The sequence below is a fragment of the Podarcis gaigeae genome, assembly GCF_964106915.1.
Source record: "Podarcis gaigeae genome assembly, chromosome: 8".
Taxonomy (NCBI): Eukaryota; Metazoa; Chordata; class Lepidosauria; order Squamata; family Lacertidae; genus Podarcis; species Podarcis gaigeae.
The window spans coordinates 18148788-18168306 of NC_139684.1; the positions used below are offsets into that span (position 1 = coordinate 18148788).

Genomic DNA, 19519 nt, shown 5'->3' on the forward strand with positions numbered 1-19519 from the left:
ATGGTTGAGCTGTACTGACTCCCCCCGCCACCGCTCCCCGGCTTCCCACCACTCTTTGTGCCGCTGCGCCCCCCCCCAACAGATCAGATAAATGCGAAGCTGCCTACAAGGTGCTGCTCTCTTGCCACAAAGGGATTTTCTCTGTGTGCGAGAAGGGAGGATGATGGCATAAGGCCCTTTTTAATCTTAATTGAGAGCGACACACAAAGGGATGAGCGCAGGAGCCGGGGTCCGCCTGACAAAGGCATGGCGGCAAAGCTGGAGGTTTGCACATCAAACACAGACTTAGAGCCTCCCTGAGAAGCTTGCTGCGTGTCTGTAAACAAATCCAATCCTTTCTATCCAGTTTGGCTAATTCACTCTGCCAGGGCATGCAAAAGCGAAGATGGGCGGCTGGCGGAGGAGGAGGGGGTGGGAAGCTTATGAAGACAGCGCCTGTCAAAAGAAGGAGCTGATCGGCTTGCGTGTGTCCGCAGGGAATGCTCCAGCCCTGGGGTCTTTTAGTTTCTTCCTGTGGCTGACTCAAAACTATTTGCTCTTTTCTCTTCTCACCGCCCTGCTGTCACCCCAAATGCTTTGGGTACCTCCCAAAAAACTGCCTTTGGTTTCCATTGTCTTTTTCAGAATTCCATGGAGAACTGGTTTTTTGTTTGCCTTGTTTTGAGTTGCCCCTGTGTTTGCCCTCACCCTTGATCGCTCTCAGTGATGTTATTCTGCAGCCTGATCTGGTTGGCTGTATAGCATCATGACATCATCCCGATTCACTATGACTGCATCCACACCCCATGTTTGAAGCGCTATGATACCATTTTAACAGTAGTTGAGAATCCTGGGAAATGTTGTTTGATTAGGGTGTTGGTCTCACAGAGCTACAGTTCCCAGAGGTATAATAGTGCTTCAAATGTATGGCACAGATGTGACCTATGTTTCTGATTAGTATCTCAGCTTTTCTCCAAGGAGATCAGCACATCCTACATGATTCTTGCCTCCCACATTTTCTCCTCAAAACGATCCTGTGAGCAAAATTATGGGAATATAGTGGTACCTCGGGTTAAGTACTTAATTCGTTCTAGAGGTCCGTTCTTAACCTGAAACTGTTCTTAACCTGAAGGACCACTTTAGCTAATGGGGCCGTCGCGCCGCCGGAGCATGATTTCTGTTCTCCTCCTGAAGCAAAGTTCTTAACTCGAGGTACTATTTCTGGGTTAGCGGAGTCTGTAACCTGAAGCGTATGTAACCTGAAGCGTATGTATTCTCTCTATTCCTAGTCTTGACTCTTATTAGCCATCCCCCATGGGATCCTGGATCATGAACCCTGAGCCTATGGTTGCTGATTGTGATTATCATGTGATTATCACAGGAAGGAAAGAAATGAAGCAACATGGAAGGGGTGGGATATGGCACAGTAACATTACTGCAAGATTTTTGTTTAGATAACTTTTCACTTCTCCAAAATCAGTGACTTTGACTTCAGTGGCTAAAAGGGATGGTGTGGTGCCATTTTTAAGTTTATTTTTGCTTTCTGTTACCATGATCTGGTTCACTGGCTTTCCAAATGGAAACAGCTTTCCAAATTATTTATTTGAACTTCTGAACGTTGTCAGTGCTGGGCACACGGGCACCAGAGCATGCGGAGGGCATGAAGCAGGATGGGACCTAGAGCCGTGTGAAGAATCAGAGGAGACCCCATAGAAGAGCGTATTAGGAGTGCAGAGTCTGCTACGGGCTGTGGTTGGTGCCTGGCTGGCACGAGGGTGGGGGAGGATATGCATGCAAATAGGGAAGTTTGTATACTTGAGGCAGGAATGGGAGAGAAGAAGGAGGCAGGCAAGCAAGCAACAGGGAAAGAGGCATACCATAGCATAGTGGTTGGAGCACTTGCTTTGCATGTAGAAGTCCCAGACTCAATCCCCAGCATCTTGAGGTAGGGCTGGGAGAAGTTCCTGTCTGAAAACCCAGAAGGACCGTGCCAGTCCCTGTGGACAGTGCTAAGCTAGATTTACTCAATGGTTTGACTTGGTAAGGCAGCTTTCTATATTCCAGTGTCTTAAGCAGATGCTTTTTTCTTTTTTTGTAAATATTTTTTATTTATTTTCAATAAAATCCTCCAATTAATGACAAATCCAATCAAATCATTTCAAAATACAATAATAATACCACCAATTATATATTCCAATTATAAAAAAAATTCAAAAGGGGACTCCCCATGTTCCAGATGTCTTGAGATTTTTGCTCTCATTACAGTCTCTGCGTTCTTTGCTATTGTTCAGTTCATAACTCTGATTTTAACCATCCTTGTTTTCTCAAACAAGTCTTGCTGTACTGTAATTCCCTTTTACCCCTGAGCTACAGCCCTTCACATAAGAAATAGGAAACTGCCTTATATTGAGACAGATCCTTGGCCCATCTAGCTAGTGTTGTCTACACTGACTGGCAGCATCCCTCCAGGATACAAAGGAGGTGGGCTACTGCCCTTTCCTCTTCTGGGATACCAAAGGAGCAAACTGGGAGGTGAAAGTATGATGTTTGCTTTACTACCTGACTGCACCTTCCCGATTTAATGATTATTATTTTTTAATTTAAAAGAAAACCTATAACTGATTGCTCATCACATGAAATTGAACAGAAAGCCAACTCCTTCCCAGTCAAGCATCTTAGGCAGTCATTGCTGCCTTTTTTGCTGCAAAAGGAAGAGCTGTTTGAACAGGAGAACCAGTGACAGCCTTTCCACCCTCTTGTGGCTGGTGTTTGTTTAAACTGAGGATGGGGGTGATTTAAATTGCCCTCTCCCCCCAATTACTTAGTCTGTGGTTCCCCACCCCCTCTTCTTCAAACTGGCAGGATGATCAATTTCCATGCTGTTTTGGTTTTCTTGAATCTGGGATCCTAAGACCTTGGGAAACATTTTCAAGCAAATTGCTTCCTTCATATAAGCAGATTGCTTCCTTGCTTTCCTCTCCTAGAGCACGGGTGAATTGGCATATGGAGTTATTCACATAATAGCGGTTATCATCTGATAACCTGAGTTATTATCTCTCTGCTCACGGAGCGCTGCCTTTGATCAAATTGGGCAGACGCCCAGTCATGGAATACAAGTGGAGAGGAATGTTCATGCCTGCTGATTCCTCAGCCAGCAGCTTTCTTTAGAGGTTCTTGGAATGTTGTGTGCTGGGCAAAGGCACCCTGCCTGAAACCCTGGACAGCTGTTGCCAGTATGTGTAGTCCTAAACTAGATGGGCCATAACCTTATTATAAAGCCATCCAAGTATAAGAAAACCAGAGAGACAACAGGGATTTTGTCAAAAGTACCACAGAGCCTAAGAGTTGCCGATCAGAAGGTCAGCGGTTCGAATCCCCGCAACGGGGTGAGCTCCTGTTGCTTGGTCCCTGCTCCTGCCAACCTAGCAGTTCAAAAGCACGTCAAAGTGCAAGTACATAAATAGGCACCACAACGGCGGGAAGGTAAACAGTGTTTCCGTGCGCTGTTCCGGTTCACTATTCTGGCCACATGCACAAAAGCTGTACGCCGGCTTCTTCGGCCAGTAAAGCGAGATGAGCGCCGCAACCCCAGAGTTGTCCACGACTGCACCTAACGGTCAGGAGTCCCTTTACCTTTAAATTTTATTCTAATTAAAAGTTTTCCTTCTTCTGGAGCAGCTCCGTACGGGGTGGGGGGAATACTTTGAATTTTGTTCCCTAGTCACATGCAGCTGAGTGTCGGGCATTAACAGCTACAATAAACTTGGGAGGGAGCACTTTAAGAACCTTATCCTTTCTCATTTTTCTTGCATTCTGTGCCTCCAGCACTTTTTTGTGGTTATGCCTCTGCATGAGAAAGCTTCCTTTGCTCCCCTGGATGGACTTGACATCGTGACATGCTGAAGTTGAGCAAGGGGGGCCCAGTCCGCTGGCGCGCCTGAAGGCCGCTGAGATGTAAGGGTTAAGCCAGTAATGTGACCGCACAGCTCATAAATTAACCAGGGACCTGCCCCCCTCTGCAGTTGCAAAAGAGAGGTATTGAACAGGCTGCCAGGAGGACTTGTTGTTCCACCGTGGATGCTGTGCTCTCTCTCTAGCAGTGGGAAACTAATTGGCCAGGGAGCAGCTGCATCGTGGGGGTGGGGAAGAGCCCAACCAATTAAGAACTCAGGGGAGACTTTGCAGTGCAAATCACCACCACCCATTTTCAATTTCCCAGTCACTCATTCCTGGCTTTCCCCCTCCCTTCCTCCTCACACTTCACTTCTAGAATTCTGTTCTTCCATTTTCTTGTGTTTTGCATTTATCTCTCTCCCCACTTTCTCCGCTGTGGGGAAGGGCTATGGCTCAGTGGTAGAGCACCTGCTTTGCATGCAGAAGGTCCTCGCTTCAATCCCCAGCATCTCCAGATACGGCTAGTAATGTCGCCTGCCTGAAATCCCAGTGACTTGCTGCCAGCCAGTGTAGGCAGCACTAAGCTAGATGGTCCCAGTGGTCTGACTCAGTATTAGGCAGCTTCCTGTGTCTTAAGGGAAGGGCCGTAGCTTGGTGGTAGATTGTCTGCTTTGAATGCAGAACGTGTCCTGGGTACCATCTCCAGGTGGGACTAGATTATGTTCCCAATTCATCATAAATGGAAAACAAAATGGTGGATGCCTGGAGGAGAGATGACACTCTGTATAGCAGCTAAAAAATGGAAGGGAGCCACTCTTAACATACCACAAAACAAGCCTGCCCATCCCCAGGGAACCTCAAGAGGACACCCAATTAGAAGGGGATCCCATTACATCTCAAGAGCCTCCTCAAACCTGCAACTTGCCTGTGAGAGGTGGGGTGGACTTTGATAAGTCAAGTTTTACCATGAGTACTGAGGGAGAAACTCATCTTGTGATTCCTCCATGTCACACACATTTGTGTGTCAAACGTACCAAAGTCCTAGAAGCATAAGAAGTTGTGTGCTGGATCAAGCCAAGGGCCCATCTTGTCCAGCATACCCTGTCCTCACAGTGCCCCAAAGGGCAGTCTCCCCACCTGAAATTCCCACAAACTTCGTATTCATGGGTATACTGCCTCCCAACAGCGGAGGTGGAACAGGACCACAGTGGCCTATAGCCAGGTGCTAGCCTTCCCCTCTATAAAGTTGTGTAGCCTCCTTTTAAAGTAAGCCTAGGAGGGTATGCTGAATAAGACCATAAGAAGAGCTGGGCTGCTGGATCAGGACAAAAGTCCATCACGGTCTAGCACCCTGTTCTCAGCCAGATCCCCAGGGGAAGCTCCCAAACCAGACCTGAACACAATAGCATTTGCAATTCCCAGCAACTGGGATTCATAGGCATACTGCCTCTGATAAGAGTGTGGGGGGGGGGGGGAATAGCCATTCCAGCTAGTAGCCATTGCCAGGCTTCTCCTCCATGAATCTAGTGGCTCCCTTATTACAAAATATTGCTTCTAATTTTCTCCTTTCCCATCTTTTCTCCCCATTATTTTCTCAACCCCGAAACTACCGTGTGTGTGAGAGAGAGTTTTCTCCCATCTCTCCCTCCTCTCCCACCTACCTTCCCTTTCGCCTCCCCTCACTCTGTCTTTGAGCTCCTTGGGAAGAAGACAATTTGAAGGCTTTCCGCTCGGCGCTCAGCCCGAGAGGTTCCTTTTCCCTCAAGCCAATCAATGGCAGGCTTTTTGGCCCCGGCGGGGCTCGGCAAACACGAGATCAATAAGTTATTAGCACCATTCTGTCAGCTGTAATGTGGAGATTGATCGGGGCTGGGGCTCCTGCACGCTGCTTGGCACTTCCCCGGCCTGATAAAGATGACAGATTAAGGGAATAAGAAAAAGGAATTAAGGAGTCTGGCTGTCAAAGCCTGTCACGGGCCGGTGGGGGCTGAATGAGTGCGGTCGGACGTTTAAGCGACGCTCAGGGCACGGCTCCTGCTGCCTGCTCCCCTGGAAGCTGCTATCTCTTTGCTGCCGCCTTCAAAGTGGTGCAGAAAAGGCCGAGGCCCTGACAAAACGAAATGGTCATGGTCATCGCCAAACTGTCAGGCCGGGTATCTGAGGATGCGTCAGTTCAGTGGCTCTGGCTTTGTGGTTCTCCATGGAGATGAGTAATGGGCCTAAGGTGGTGGTACAGGCAGAGGTCCCAGTAAGGCAGGGGTAGGGAGAGGGGAACCTTTGTCACCCCAAGGGCCACATTCCCTTCTGGGGGCCACATGTTAGTGCCAGGCAAAAATGGGCAGAGCAACAAATGGGAATTTCATCTTTGTACAGTAGGCTAGTTTGCACACACAGCCTTCTCTATCCAGGCGAGCAAGAGTCTTTATCAGATTTCGAGGATGCATTTCTAGCCAGGCAAAAAACTGTGTGTGTGTGTGTGTGTGTGTGTGTGTGTGTGTGTGTGTGTGTAAAAAACAAAGCTGCTGAGGAGAGTAACTTGGGAGGGTTTATTGCCTGAGGAGAGTCACGAGGACCAAATGGACAAGGATTTGGCCCCCGCACCTGAGGTTCCCCATTCCCACTGTACCTCAAAGCTTGGGGACCCCGCTTTTTCTTCTCTAATCGTGTGCTAAGAATGCACTGATCCTGGTTTGTATAACCACACATTTTGGTCCCTGGGGACAAGTAAAAGGTGTGTAAAATCAAGCATTGTGAGAAGAAAGTGGGTAAGTTTTTCTCCCATTGATAATATTGAACTTTGTGGCCATCCAATGAATCTGAATTATGGAAAATTCAGTACAGACAAAAGAAAGTACTCTTTCACGCAGCACAGTTCATTTAGTGTCAGGGAATCTGGGCCCTTCCTGAAAGTAAGGATGGGGGAGAAATTCTATTCAGTGTGCATTCAAAGGCAAACTTCTCTTAACTCAGACTTTCCGGAAAAAATACACAAACTGAAACACAGCCAACCGTGCAAAAGTCACACCTCTCCAAATTTTGCAGTGGAATTTTCCAGCCAAGTAATGTGTACGAAAATGAATAAAAGTGTGCATAAAAATGAGTACATTAATGAAAATAGCAGACAAATATGCATTATATTAGGGGAAGTTGCTTTGCAAATGCATGTATATTGGACTGTATTGATTTGTTCATCATATAATATTACTTTTGCTAATTGTGATGTTTATTTTTAGTTGCTGCTTTGTTAATGTTTTATAGATTGTTAGTGTTTTATTGATAGTTCATTAATTATATTATTTGATTTATGCTGTATTTGTGATGTTCTATCATGTTATTGTTGTTTATTGTTCTTAAGCCGCTTTGAGATTGATTTGAATGGAAAGCAGCATAGAAATACAATAAATCAAACGCTCCTTGCAAAAAGGTGTATATTAGGAGAAATTCATACTAAACTGCTGGTGAATTTTCAGGAGGACTTTAAAAATAAATAAACCACAAATTGATGCTGAAAAGTGGAGAACTGAACTGCATATTGGAAAAATGCGAAACGTGAGAAGAAGAAACCAAAATTGGCAGAAAGGCAATCAGAAACCATGAGCATAATATAGAGATGAGCAGATTCCAACTGCCTTGAATTAAATTTATGAACATTTGAAACTCAGGATGTTTTCAGTCTGTGAATGCTCAGTGAGCCCGTTCCAACCGCCTTGATTTATTTATGAACTCTTGACCCTGAGAAAATGAATCAACCTTGAAATGCCTGTGGACTAAAGGACGAGGACTTCTTTCTAAACAGTTTTCACCTTAGTTCCTTCTTGGCTTTGTTGTGTCCTCAGAACATGATAGTGAGCACTTGGATTGGCTGTACGTTTCTCGGAAAATAAGAGATTCTCATGTGCCGTATGGCGGGGAGAGAAAACTTCAGGCTTTCGAGATCTGCTTTGTTACAGAGCAACATAGCAAACTGCCCTTGTACAGAGTCAGACCGTGGATTCATCCAGCGTGGCATTGTATATATTGCCTGACAGTGGCTCTCAAGGGTTTCAGACCAGGGACCTTCCCAGCCTTACCTGGAGATGTGAGGGATTGAGTTTGAGACCTTCTGCATGCAAAGCAGATGCTCTACCAGCAAGCTACAACCCTTTCTCTAGATTAGGAACATAGGAAGCTGCCTTATATCAAATCAGACCATTGACCCATCTACATTGACTATCCACAGTTCTCCAGGGTTTCAGAGAGGGGGACATCACCAGCTTTACTTGGAGATTCCAGGGATTAATGCTAGCCAAAGTTCCTTTCTTAACCAGGGCATGAAACAGGCCTGCAAGCTGAGGTTGAGATTTGGGGGAGCAGCAAACCCCAGTTAGCATGACATTAACACCGAACATGACATTGGTGCCTACATAGACACAAAAATCATTTTGAAATGAGAGTAAAAGAGACTATCACACACCCAAGTACCATTCTCTACATATGCATAACTTGTGCAAATTCAGCCATGGTTAAGTGTGGCATTGACACTAGGCCTGTGTCTTAACCATACAATACTTACATGTAAAAAAAAGGTAAAGGACCCCTGACATTTAAGTCCAGTCGCAAACCATTCCGGGCTTGCGGTGCTCATCTGGCTGTATAGGCCAAGGGAGCCGGCATTTGTCCACAGTTTTTCCAGGTCATGTGGCCAGCATGACTAAACTGCTTCTGGCGCAACGGAGCAACGAAACCAGAGCAGTGCACGGAAATGCAGTTTACCTTCCCGCTGGAGCGGTACCTATTTATCTACTTGCACTTTTTGGCGTGCTTTTGAACTGTACAGATACATTATTTTGTAACGAGAAAGAGAAAACCCTACTCACTTCCCAAGCACAGTCTTCATTCATGCGTAGCCTGCAAGGTAGGCCATGGTTAGCTTGGCACTGACACTAGGCATGTATCTTAAGCATTTGATACTTGTATATACACAAGTGAGAGTAAGAGACGCCCAGCCACTCGCCCAAGCACCGTCCTCTATGCATGCATCATCTGCAAAATGAACCTGGATCTCTTTCTTCCACCACAAAGACGAACAGCTGGGCTTGTTTTCCATACTATGAATTTTTACCACCTTTTTATGACCCGACACAGGCTGTAAAAATGAATTTTGCAGGGCATGTCTGCACACCTCTCCTTGTAAACGGCCTCGTTATAGGTGAGCAGTGAAGGAGGCTGTGAAAGCAAGCCACCCCCATCCCCGCCTCTGCTCTGTTTCTCCGAAGGGACTTTGGAGGAGGCGTCTCAAAGCTGTTCATGTAATAAAACCACACCTTGGGAATCAGGGCCCCTCCGGATATCCTTTTTATTGCACATTCATGATGATTTGTGCTCTTGATGCTATCAGGGCAGTCACACACAATCCTTTTTTCAATACTGCTTGCGCCTGTCACATTGCGCTTCATTTCCAATCAGTGCGTATCCTGTAACTCGCTGCTGAAATTTCATTACTTTTTATCCACAAATAGTCTGGTTTATTTTTGTCCCATATTTGTTGCACTTTAGCTCTGTCGGATGGCAATAATGTGGAAGCATCACAGAACAAAAGCACGATAAATCCATCACTAATGCACCATTACTCTGTCAAGAACATGTTTCAGAATATACCAGTAATGAAACATCAGTCTGGCAGAGCCCTTAATGTCTTCAAATTACTCATTGCCTAACAATTGGTCTTCTCCAGAATGTTGATGTACAAAGTGAAACACTTCTCTCCGAGAAGGCTTTCCTTCACCATTTCAGCTCTCTCCAGATGTTCTATTTGTGGTGATTTCATTAAGATTTGAGCTCGTGGTGATATTGGGGTGGTTATCTGCCATTCTGCTTTAGAACCTGTCTGCGCTTGTAAACATTCTGAAGCACAAGGTAGCAGCGAGAGCCTCCTTGGTGGTGGCTCCCCCCGCAATTTGTGGAATGCTGTAGTGTAAAGGTTTGCTTGATACCTTTTCTCTGATTCTGCTTAAACTTGCATTTGAGGTTCTTGTTGTTATACAGTTCTACCAGTGTTGATTCTTTTTTTAACTGGTTGCATTGTTGTTTTAGTTGTTTGTGTTGTGTATGTTTTTAATGTTTTATATTCTACTTTGTTTCATCTACAGCAGATGTTGCCGAACTACAGGTGCTTATTTATTTATTAAAAAGATTTATATATTGCTGTACCATAAAGAGATATCACAGAAGTTTATAACAATATTGAAAAAAACTTAAATGTTCAGATGTTTCTGAACTACAGCTCCAGCCATCCTTGGCCATCCTTGTTGAGGCTGATGGGAGTTGTGGAGAATGATGGGCTGGGAATGTGGAGAAAACATCCCATTAAGGACTAACATATTTGGGTGAAAACACCCAAAGCTTTTTGCGGGCAATAGAACTGGGGAAAACCTCCCATAGGGACTAGCATCACTGAAGCTATTTTAGGAATGAAAACACACCAAGGGCATATTACGGACTAAGGGACTGTGGGGAAACCTCCCATAGGGACTAGCGTCATTGAGGTTGTTTTAAGAGTGAAAACTCTCAATTCATTTTGCAGGCTGTGGGACTTTGGGGCGGGGGGAAGGGAACTTGCCACAGGGACTAATGTCATTGGGGCTATTTTAGTCATGAAAATTTACCTTGGGCATTTTGCAGGCTATGGCACTCCCATAGGGACTAGCGTCATTGAGCCTATTTTAGGAGTGAAAATGCATGTGGCGTTTTGCAGACTGTGGGGCGGGGGATGAGTTCCTATATTAGGAGGGGAAAACACACCTAAGGCATTCCTTCTGGCCGTGAGCAGTGGGCAGAGAGCAGGGGCAGCAAGACCCAACGAAGGTCTGCCGGTTGCAGGACATTGCACAGTGATTTTAAACTAGCCAGTCAGATGTTGGCTCCTGAGCCTCTAGGCTCCAAGCACTTTTCCTTCTCTCCCCCTCCCCAAGTGCTGATGGCTTGCCCTCTGTTTAAATTACACCCTGTAATTCCCATGACCTTTCCCCCCCTCTCTCCCTTTGTTCCGCTGATTCGTGCCGGCAAAGGGCAGAGCCAACTGCATGCCGTGGCACGAAACCCCAACTGGGCGCCTTTCACCTGCCGGTCCATTGTTCTTTTACGGTTTAGGGAGGGTGGAAGCCAGCCCCATGCTGGTGGGGCATAGGGCAAAAACCGTCCTGTTGTCATGGATGCCGTTTCTAGGGGCAAGTGTGTTGCACGTGCCGGCCAGCGGGATGTCCAGGTTCAGGAGAATCCAAGCTTGCAAGGCAGGGAGAAATACCCCAAAGAAGAGTTTGGATTTGATATCCCGCTTTATCACTACCCGAAGGAGTCTCAAAGCGGCTAACATTCTCCATTCTCTTCCTCCCCCACAACAAACACTCTGTGAGGTGAGTGGGGCTGAGAGACTTCAGAGAAGTGTGACTAGTCCAAGGTCACCCAGCAGCTGCATGTGGAGGAGCAGGGAATCGAACCCGGTTCACCAGATTACAAGTCCACTGCTCTTAACCGCTATACCACACTGGCTCTCACACTCACATGTTTCCCATAGAGTCTCACACTCACATGTTTCCCATAGAGGCTAAGCCTCAGACTGGCCTTAAAAAGGAAAAAAAAAGTACTTGACTCTCAGTAGTTATTTTATTTATTAAATTTGTATACCACTCTTCATTTGTAGATTTCAGGGTGTAAAACGCAACATAAAAACACAAAATACATAATAAAAGAAGAACAAAAAGTTCGTTGTCAGCATCTCAGGTGTTAGCAGGGATGAGGGAGGAATTTGATTAAGTTCACATTAAAATAAGTATCTCCCAACTCATGCACTTTCCAAAAACCATACAGAAGCCAAAACACAGCCACCCTTAGAAGTTTGCACTTTTCCCAATTTCTCTGTGCAGTCCTCCAGCCAAGTCATGATGTTAGGACGAAGGGTGCATAAAATGCATGTATTAGTCAAAAGAATGTGCAAAGATTGCATCACATCACGGGAAATCCCCTTACAAAAATGTGTGTACATGTAAATGTGCACAATAGGAAAAACACGCACTAAAACGGTGGTGAATTTTCCATGAGGATTTCCGCAAACTGATATGGAAAAGGGGAGAACTTACGTCATGATGGGGGGGGGAAGAAGTTTCAGTAGCCTTCTCCTTTTTAAAAAAGCAAACTGCAGAGGCAGTAATGCTTCAGAGTACCAGTTGCTGGAAGCTGCAAGAGGGGAGATCTTGGGTTCAGATCCTGCTTGATGGGTTTTCCCACAGGCATCTATCTGGTTGGTCACTGTGAGAACAGCATGCTAGACTAGATTGGCCATTGGCTTGATGCAGCTTCAAGGCTCTTTTTTATATTCTTATATAGATGAAGGTTTCATTCAAAAATCAGTCCAAAGAGATAAAACTGCCAGCCATTAGGGGGGAAAAACAGGGCAAAAGGTTTCGCTGCCCAAAACTCTGTGGCAGAGGGAAAACTTCCTCCCTGATTTAAGTGTTTTGATCCACAGGAAAGTTTACATACTCCCACACTCACAGAAACTGTTCCATCAAGAGATACTGTTTCACCTAATTTGCAACGGCTGCCCAATCTGAGCAACACAGTGGTTGTTAAACAGCAGGCAATTAGGACTGCTACCAGCAATACAATCAACGTCTCCGCAATCCAAGCAGGGTAGTTTTTCATGTGGTTCCTGACCAGTTGCAAAGAAATATGCACAAGAGCTGTATGGGCCTTGTGCTTAAATAAATAAATAAATGCCACCCGAGCAAGTTGAATTCCATGCCAGGAAAAGCTCAGTTCTGCATCTAAAGATAAATTAAACGACTTGAGCAAAATGGCATGAATTTTATTTTGTGTGCATTTTTTTAAAAACATAATTGTGCATAATTAATTCTCGTTTTGGTCATGTTGGGGTTTGGGGGAGGACACAGAGGTACATGAGTTGCTGAAGCCCATTTCTCAATCCACCACTTTGCATCCTGGGATTTCATTAGTCATAAGGACCAGAAGCTTGGTTGGGGGTTGTTTACATTAAAAATTTACATTACAAAAAAAAAAAAGCAGCTGAAATTGTCAGGAAGCAGAGTTCTGCTTCTATTAAGTGATGTTATGAGCGTTTTCAGAATTGCAACACACACACATGCACACACACAAAATATGATACTTGTTTCGCACAGGGTGTTTTTTTGTGGGGGGAGGGGTTGCAGTCCCTTTAAGGCAGAGCCTTTTTGATAGATGAGAATTTGATGCTTGCGACGATGACAAACGGTCTCCCCAGCATTATTATGGGAGGATATTGATTTTTAAATCTGTACAGGAGGAGAAGGGAAAAGCAGGAGGGGGGAATTGAGAAAGAGAGGAGGGGGTGGGGGGGGGAGAGAGAGAGATGTTGTAATTGTATATTAGATATTTTGCGTTGGCTTGCTAGGACTGCACGGATGCAGAGGCTGAGTGCTTCTCGCGCAGTCTGGCGGGGAGAAGATTGCTGAAGATCTTGCGATCGCCAAGAGCGAAGGGGTGGAGATAGAGAGAGAGAGAGAGAGACCGTGAAGAAAGATTGAGGAGCAGGGTGCTTGTGTGTGTGTGAGAGAGAGAGAGAGAGAAGGGGGAAGTGAATACTCTTTCTCTCTCTCTTTCTCCCCCCCCCAACCACCCGCCAAGACCCCAGCTGTTTTGCATCAGGGTATGAAAAGCGAGGACACACCCGGGGGACGAAAGGCGGCCGATCAAATGATGCAGTTCAGTAAGGAAATAAACTAGATTTCCAAATTTATGGCTGGAAACCGTGGCCATTGATCAGCGTGCTGAAGGGTCGCCGGGTCCCTTTGGGCTGCATGATTAGGAAAGCATATCCGTGAGCTCAATATGACTTCCACTCCGCCACCCACCCTCCCTCCCTCCTCCCTCGCTCAGCCAGATTTGTGTGTGTGTGTTCAACATGCCCCCCAAAGTCTCTGGATGAAAGGGTGGCGGTGATGGAAAGAAGAGTGTGCCTTTCTATCTAATTCTCTTTCTCTCCTCTCTCCCCCCCCCCTTCCAGACGAAGTTTTAGGCAAGAGAAGAGCGTGTTCACCCAACAGCAGCAGCGAGTGTCCCCTGGAGAGCAAGAAATCTCGAAGTGAGTCCCCAAAAGGTAGGTTCCTTTTTTTAAAAAAAATCATAATACTTTCTGAAGCTTGGAACAGTTGGCGTTTATGATGGAGAAAGAGGAGTTTTTTTGGGGGGAGCAGCAGGATCTCCCCGAGTCATGCCGCTGCTGCAATTTCCTTTCATAAAAGCTCAAAGGGTTCTTCCATTCTCAGCTTTCTGGCTACGGAAGGTGTCCCTTAACTTGAATTGCTCTTAATTTATGCTGACCCCTGCACCCTGCTCCCACCCCCGGACTTGATAAGATCTGGGTAAGTTCCTTCCTTTATGAACGATTTAGTACCGGATGAGAACATCATTCTGTAAGATTTCCCCCACCCCCTGTCCGCTTAGCAAGAGTTAAGATTACAAAAATTACTATGTCCCATTTCCTTCCTTGGTGTTTTCCTTTCTTTCTCTCTTCCCCCCTCCGCTCCCTCCTGCCTGTGAGTTTGGGTTTTTATAGTAAAACATTTTCTTTTCAAGACTTCCGTATGGAATACAAACAGCTACTTCAGTCGCACTCGGGGGAGTTGGGCGTGATCAACAGGATTTTTTAAATTCCAGTTATTTCTTTGAAGAGAAGAACTGCATACCTGCCCAATGCCATATTTGCAATCTGCTTTTGAAAGCCCCTAAGTTTCAAAAGCAGTTTTGCGTGCAGCACAGAGATGGGGGAGTACGAGGCCAGGTTCCTGTGTGAGAGAGGCAGAGACTGTGTACACATTGTACATTTAAGGCAATGACTCCTCCACCCCACCAAATAATCCAGGGAACTGTAGTTTCTTAAGGGTGCTGGGAATTGTAGTTCTTCTAGGACTAAGCTACAATTGGTCCATCCAGCTCAGTGTTGTCCACACTGACTGGCAGCAGCTCTCCATGATTTCAGGCCAGAGTCTCTCCCAGCCCTACTTAAGAGAATCTGGGGATTATCATTCATTTAATTTCTATACCGCTTTGTATTTTTAATAAAAAAATCTCAACCTACATTAGTTTGCAACCTACATTAAAAAATCAAGTAAAGTAATCCAGAAGAAAACATTACTGAAGAAAGTCAAGTATACATTAAAAACAACAGATGCTCTTCCACTGAGCTACAGCCCTGTCCCTGTTCCCTAGAGGTTTCCTTGTTTTAAGTTCAAAACTAATTAGCAGTTAATAGCACACACCTTGATGGAGATTGCACTCTGATTGAGGGGCCCAAGTTGTCAGAAAGGTTTTGCCTTAACAGCTACTGTGAAAATAAGTTTTTTAAGCAGCAGCTTTCTTTCTCCTTGGCTCTTCTGCAGCAGGACTCTACTGTGGGCTAGAAAAAGTGCCAAGATATGACCTTGCCATGCGTTCAAAAGGGCACTTAAGGCTTAAGAAAGATGCCTTCTTCACCTTCCAGTTTGTTGATACCAACGTTTTAGGCAGTGAGGGACAGGGCGGGGGACGGAAGGACAGGAGATCATGGGGTGTATCCTACTCAAGAGCAGACCTGTTAAAATTTATGGACCTAAATTGGTCCTGCCTGTTATTTTCGCAGGGATACAACCAATGTTATTTCTACTGAGGGTTGTTGGCATCTGTCTGTATTGGGAGACAATGGAAGAGTGTTCCTTTGGGGGAAAAGTCAGACTGTTGGAATGTTGCAGTGCCTGTTGTGGCTGTAGAGACCGATGCAGGAGAGACATGTTTTGTTGCAGCTAGGATGGATGAAGGCATCTGGTTGTGCTTCTGCAGATGCACCATAGCGCTTCTTCTCTCTGCACTCCTCCCAGCAGTCATTTCTCCTCTGATCACCGCTATGGATGCTCAACCTGACTGTCTGTCTTCAGGTGCTGCAATTGTCTGCAAGGGTTTCCCCCACAGCACAATTGATGCTACTAGCCTTCACGTCACATTTGTAAACATTTTTGTAGTGCAAAGTTGGTCTGCCAATTGACCTGGTGCCAGAAGCCAGCTCTCTGTAGGGCACATCCTTGGGGATCCTGCCGCCTTCCATTCTGTGGACATGACCAAGCCAGTGTAGACGTTGCTGAGTGCAAACATACTGCGAATGTGGGCCTGAGAGAGCATATCTTTGTTTGAAACTCTGTCATTAATGCACCTGAGTGTGGGGAACCTTTGGCCCTTCAGATGTTGCTGAACTACAATTCCCATCAGCCCCAACAAGCACAACCCATGGGAGAGTTGTAGCTCAGCAACCTCTGAAGGACCAAAGGCTACCTCCCCACACCTGTTTTCAAGTCTTCCACTTAGATGATGGAGCGAACTTGTTTTCTGTTGCTCCAAAGAGCAGGGCCTGAACCGGGTTCAAATGACATGCACTGGAATTTCAACTGAGCATTAGAGAGAACTTCCTGGTGGCAGGAGGTGCCTGACACTCCTTTGACACAGGCTTTTGAGAAGAGGCTGGATGACTGCCTGTTGGGGAAGTTGTAGCAGGGGAGTGCCTGCATTGGCAAGGGGTTCAGCCAAATGGCCTTTTGAGGTTCCTTCTAACTCCTATGATTCTATGAAAAGTAGTCATAAGATAACAAAAGGATGGCTGTGCTTTTATGTTAGTTCTGTGGGCAGCCAGGACATTTGCTTCTGGGCATTTTGAAGAGGCACAGGGAAATCTGGAGAAAGAGCCAGCAGCATCTCTCCCTGTTGTTCTAGCGCTGGAGTCACTGCAGCTTTGTTACTTTGCCAGGCAGAGTCTTCACAATCATAAGGACTAGAAACTTTACTTGTATCTTATTTCTATTTTAATCTTCTCTTTTCAACCATAAGGACTAGAAACTTTGTTTTTAACCGTTTCTTGTTTTTAATTTTATCTTAGCTTCACCATCATAAGGACTATATATACTGTATTTCCCCCCTCTTACCTTGCTTTCATTTTTCACAATGCTAAGAGTTGGGAACTTTATTGAAAATGAGAAGGAATGCAATTAAGTGATGAACCGAGACCTCAGGGTTCTCTCTTCTGCAGGGCAGTTGCAGATGCCTAGGAAGAAGCTCCAAAACCACAAAGACAGTATAATATCCCAGAAGAATCTGGTTTTCCAGTGCACATTCCTCTTGTCCACAAGCCTGTGAAACCATTTTCCCCACTCCTCACCCCAGCCTGCCTCTCCTTTTTCCTCCTCTGCTTCCCTCTCCCTCCTTGGAGTTGCAATTAGGCAGACATCAATATTCCAATAGGATCCAGGTAGGATGCTGAAATGCATTTTGATACCAAGGAAGACAGTGATGCCAGCCAGCTTATCGGAGGGGACCTAACAGTGGTATTAACCTGTAAAATGCTGCTCATAATACGCTTGTGCTATCCATCTGCAGGCTGTTTCTGAACTCCTGCCTCCTCCTCTTCCTTCTCCCCCTTCTCTCCCCCCCTTAACAGCTGCATCCTCTGAAAAATTAATCAAGGTGATAGCAGTTTAATCCATCTCTTGGAGAAGGAAGGCAGCTAAGCTTTAATCAGGCTTTCCCGAGACCTGACTATCTATCGCTTTTGGATTCGGAATCAATGCTGCTTATCCCAGACCCCAAATAAGACCTCCCTTTCCCCCACACCTCCATTTCTGCCCAGATTGGCATCTCCCCCCCCCCCCCCAGTCCCACCACACTCTCTTTGACATGGACAGTTTCAGGCTGAAGCAGCAGATTATCAGATCTGGTGTGAGATCGGTCAGAATGATCTTTGTGCTTCCAGTTACCTGCAGAAGTTTAAATGAAATAGATTCTAGGGTTTTCTTTCTCCTACGTGAGGCTGACTAGTGACACTGTGTGTGTCCCCATCCATCCATCTGTGTCCTTTTCCAGCCAGATATACCAAGGGGGGGGGGTAAGGGGGAAGCAGTTTCCATCCTGTGCAAAGTTCATGGCAATCTGGACTGCTTCCTTTCTGCTGCAGTTCAGCTTCCACTAAAACCTACATAATTTGCTATCCACCATGGCTGAAACGAATGCAGTTAATTATAGAATCAAATACATAATTAACTTCAGTGGGTAGGAAGTATAAAAAACAATGCAGGAAACAGAATTAGTTAAAGTTGCAAACTTAACAACAACAGATGATGATACTATACACTGCTCATATTAACTTAAGTGATTTCCATTCTTGACCCTGGGTGAATAAGCAGACCGTGTCAACATCTACTCCTATTTCCATTTCCGACAGAATTCTCTGGCATCCCTAGCTGTAGTCTAGCAACATTTGGCCACTGTTAGAACAAATGCTGAACTTGATGAGCCATTGGCTTGGCCTGATCCAGCAGGGATTTACTTATGAGTAACAGAGAAAGAAGGCTGCCGCCTTCATGCCCTGCCTCTGGGCTACCTGAGACCCTCTTATTGGCCACTGTGAGAACAGGAGGCTGGATGAGTTGAGCATTTGGCCTGATCAGACCAAAGGACCACCTTGCCCAGCATCCTGTTTCCAAGAGTGGACAACCACGTGCCTCTGAGAAGCCCTCAAATAGGACATGAGCACAGTTAATAGGACATGACCATGGAAGCTCCTTGCAAATATTATAACCTGTAGCCATGGAGAGCCTTATCCTCCATGAAATTTGTCCAGCCCCCTTCAAAGTCATCTACCCTATTGGACATGGCAAATAGAAGGGGAAGAAACGGAGGCAGTGAAAGATTTTACCTTCTTGGGCTCCATGATCACTGCAGATGGTGACGGTGACAGCAGCCATGAAATTAAAAAACGCCTGCTTCTTGGGAGAAAGTAATGACAAACCTGGACAGCATCTTAAAAAGCAGAGACATCACCTTGCCGACAAAGGTCCGTATAGTTAAAGCTATGGTTTTCCCAGTAGTGATGTATGGAAGTGAGAGCTGGACCATAAAGAAGGCTGATCACTGAAGAATTGATGCTTTTGGATTATGGTGCTGGAGGAGACTCTTGAGAGTCCCATGGGCTACAAGAAGATCAAACCTCTCCATTCTGAAGGAAATCAGCCCTGAGTGCTCACTGGAAGGACAGATCCTGAAGCTGAGACTCCAATACTTTGGCCGCCTCATGAAAAGAGAAGACTCCCTGGAAAAGACCCTAATGTTGGGAAAGATTGAGGGCACAAGGAGAAGAGGCAACAGAAGACGAAATGGTTGGACAGTGTTCTCGAAGCTACTAACATGAGTTTGACCAAACTGCGGGAGGCAGTGGAAGACAGGAGTGCCTGGTGTGCTCTGGTCCATGGGTCACGAAGAGTCAGACACAACTAAATGACTAAACAACAACATTTTTGAAGAGTGGGTTCCCTAAACTGATTGCCTGGTGCTGTGTGAGAAAGCCCATCATTTTTTCATTGCACAGCAACCTGACAGTGCTTTTCGTGTCAAGGGTTTCTTTGCCCTGTTTACAGAGTGTGAGTTTGTATGCATCTGCTATACCTGAATATCCCACATTTTGAGATAGTTACCTTCTTGAGTTCCCCTTCCTTTATTTGGTGTTCCTGCCCTAAAACCTCCTCCCCTATGAACCAGATAATGCTGCACTGACCTTGACAACTGCTTTTGCAACCCCCTTTCTACCATAATCGTCAATTCC

General features: G+C 45.7%; 1 protein-coding gene across 17 annotated transcripts in view; it reads left to right on the forward strand.

The window, feature by feature from the left end:
- The window catches only part of SAMD11 (sterile alpha motif domain containing 11), a 323740-nt gene that overhangs the window by 251110 nt on the left and 53111 nt on the right, over window positions 1-19519 (forward strand). For all 17 annotated transcript variants that reach the window (XM_083752510.1, XM_083752516.1, XM_083752517.1 and 14 more), the window contains one exon: window positions 13910-14002. In XM_083752510.1, the coding sequence (XP_083608636.1) occupies window positions 13910-14002 (93 nt within the window). The remainder of the gene's footprint in view (window positions 1-13909; window positions 14003-19519) is intronic.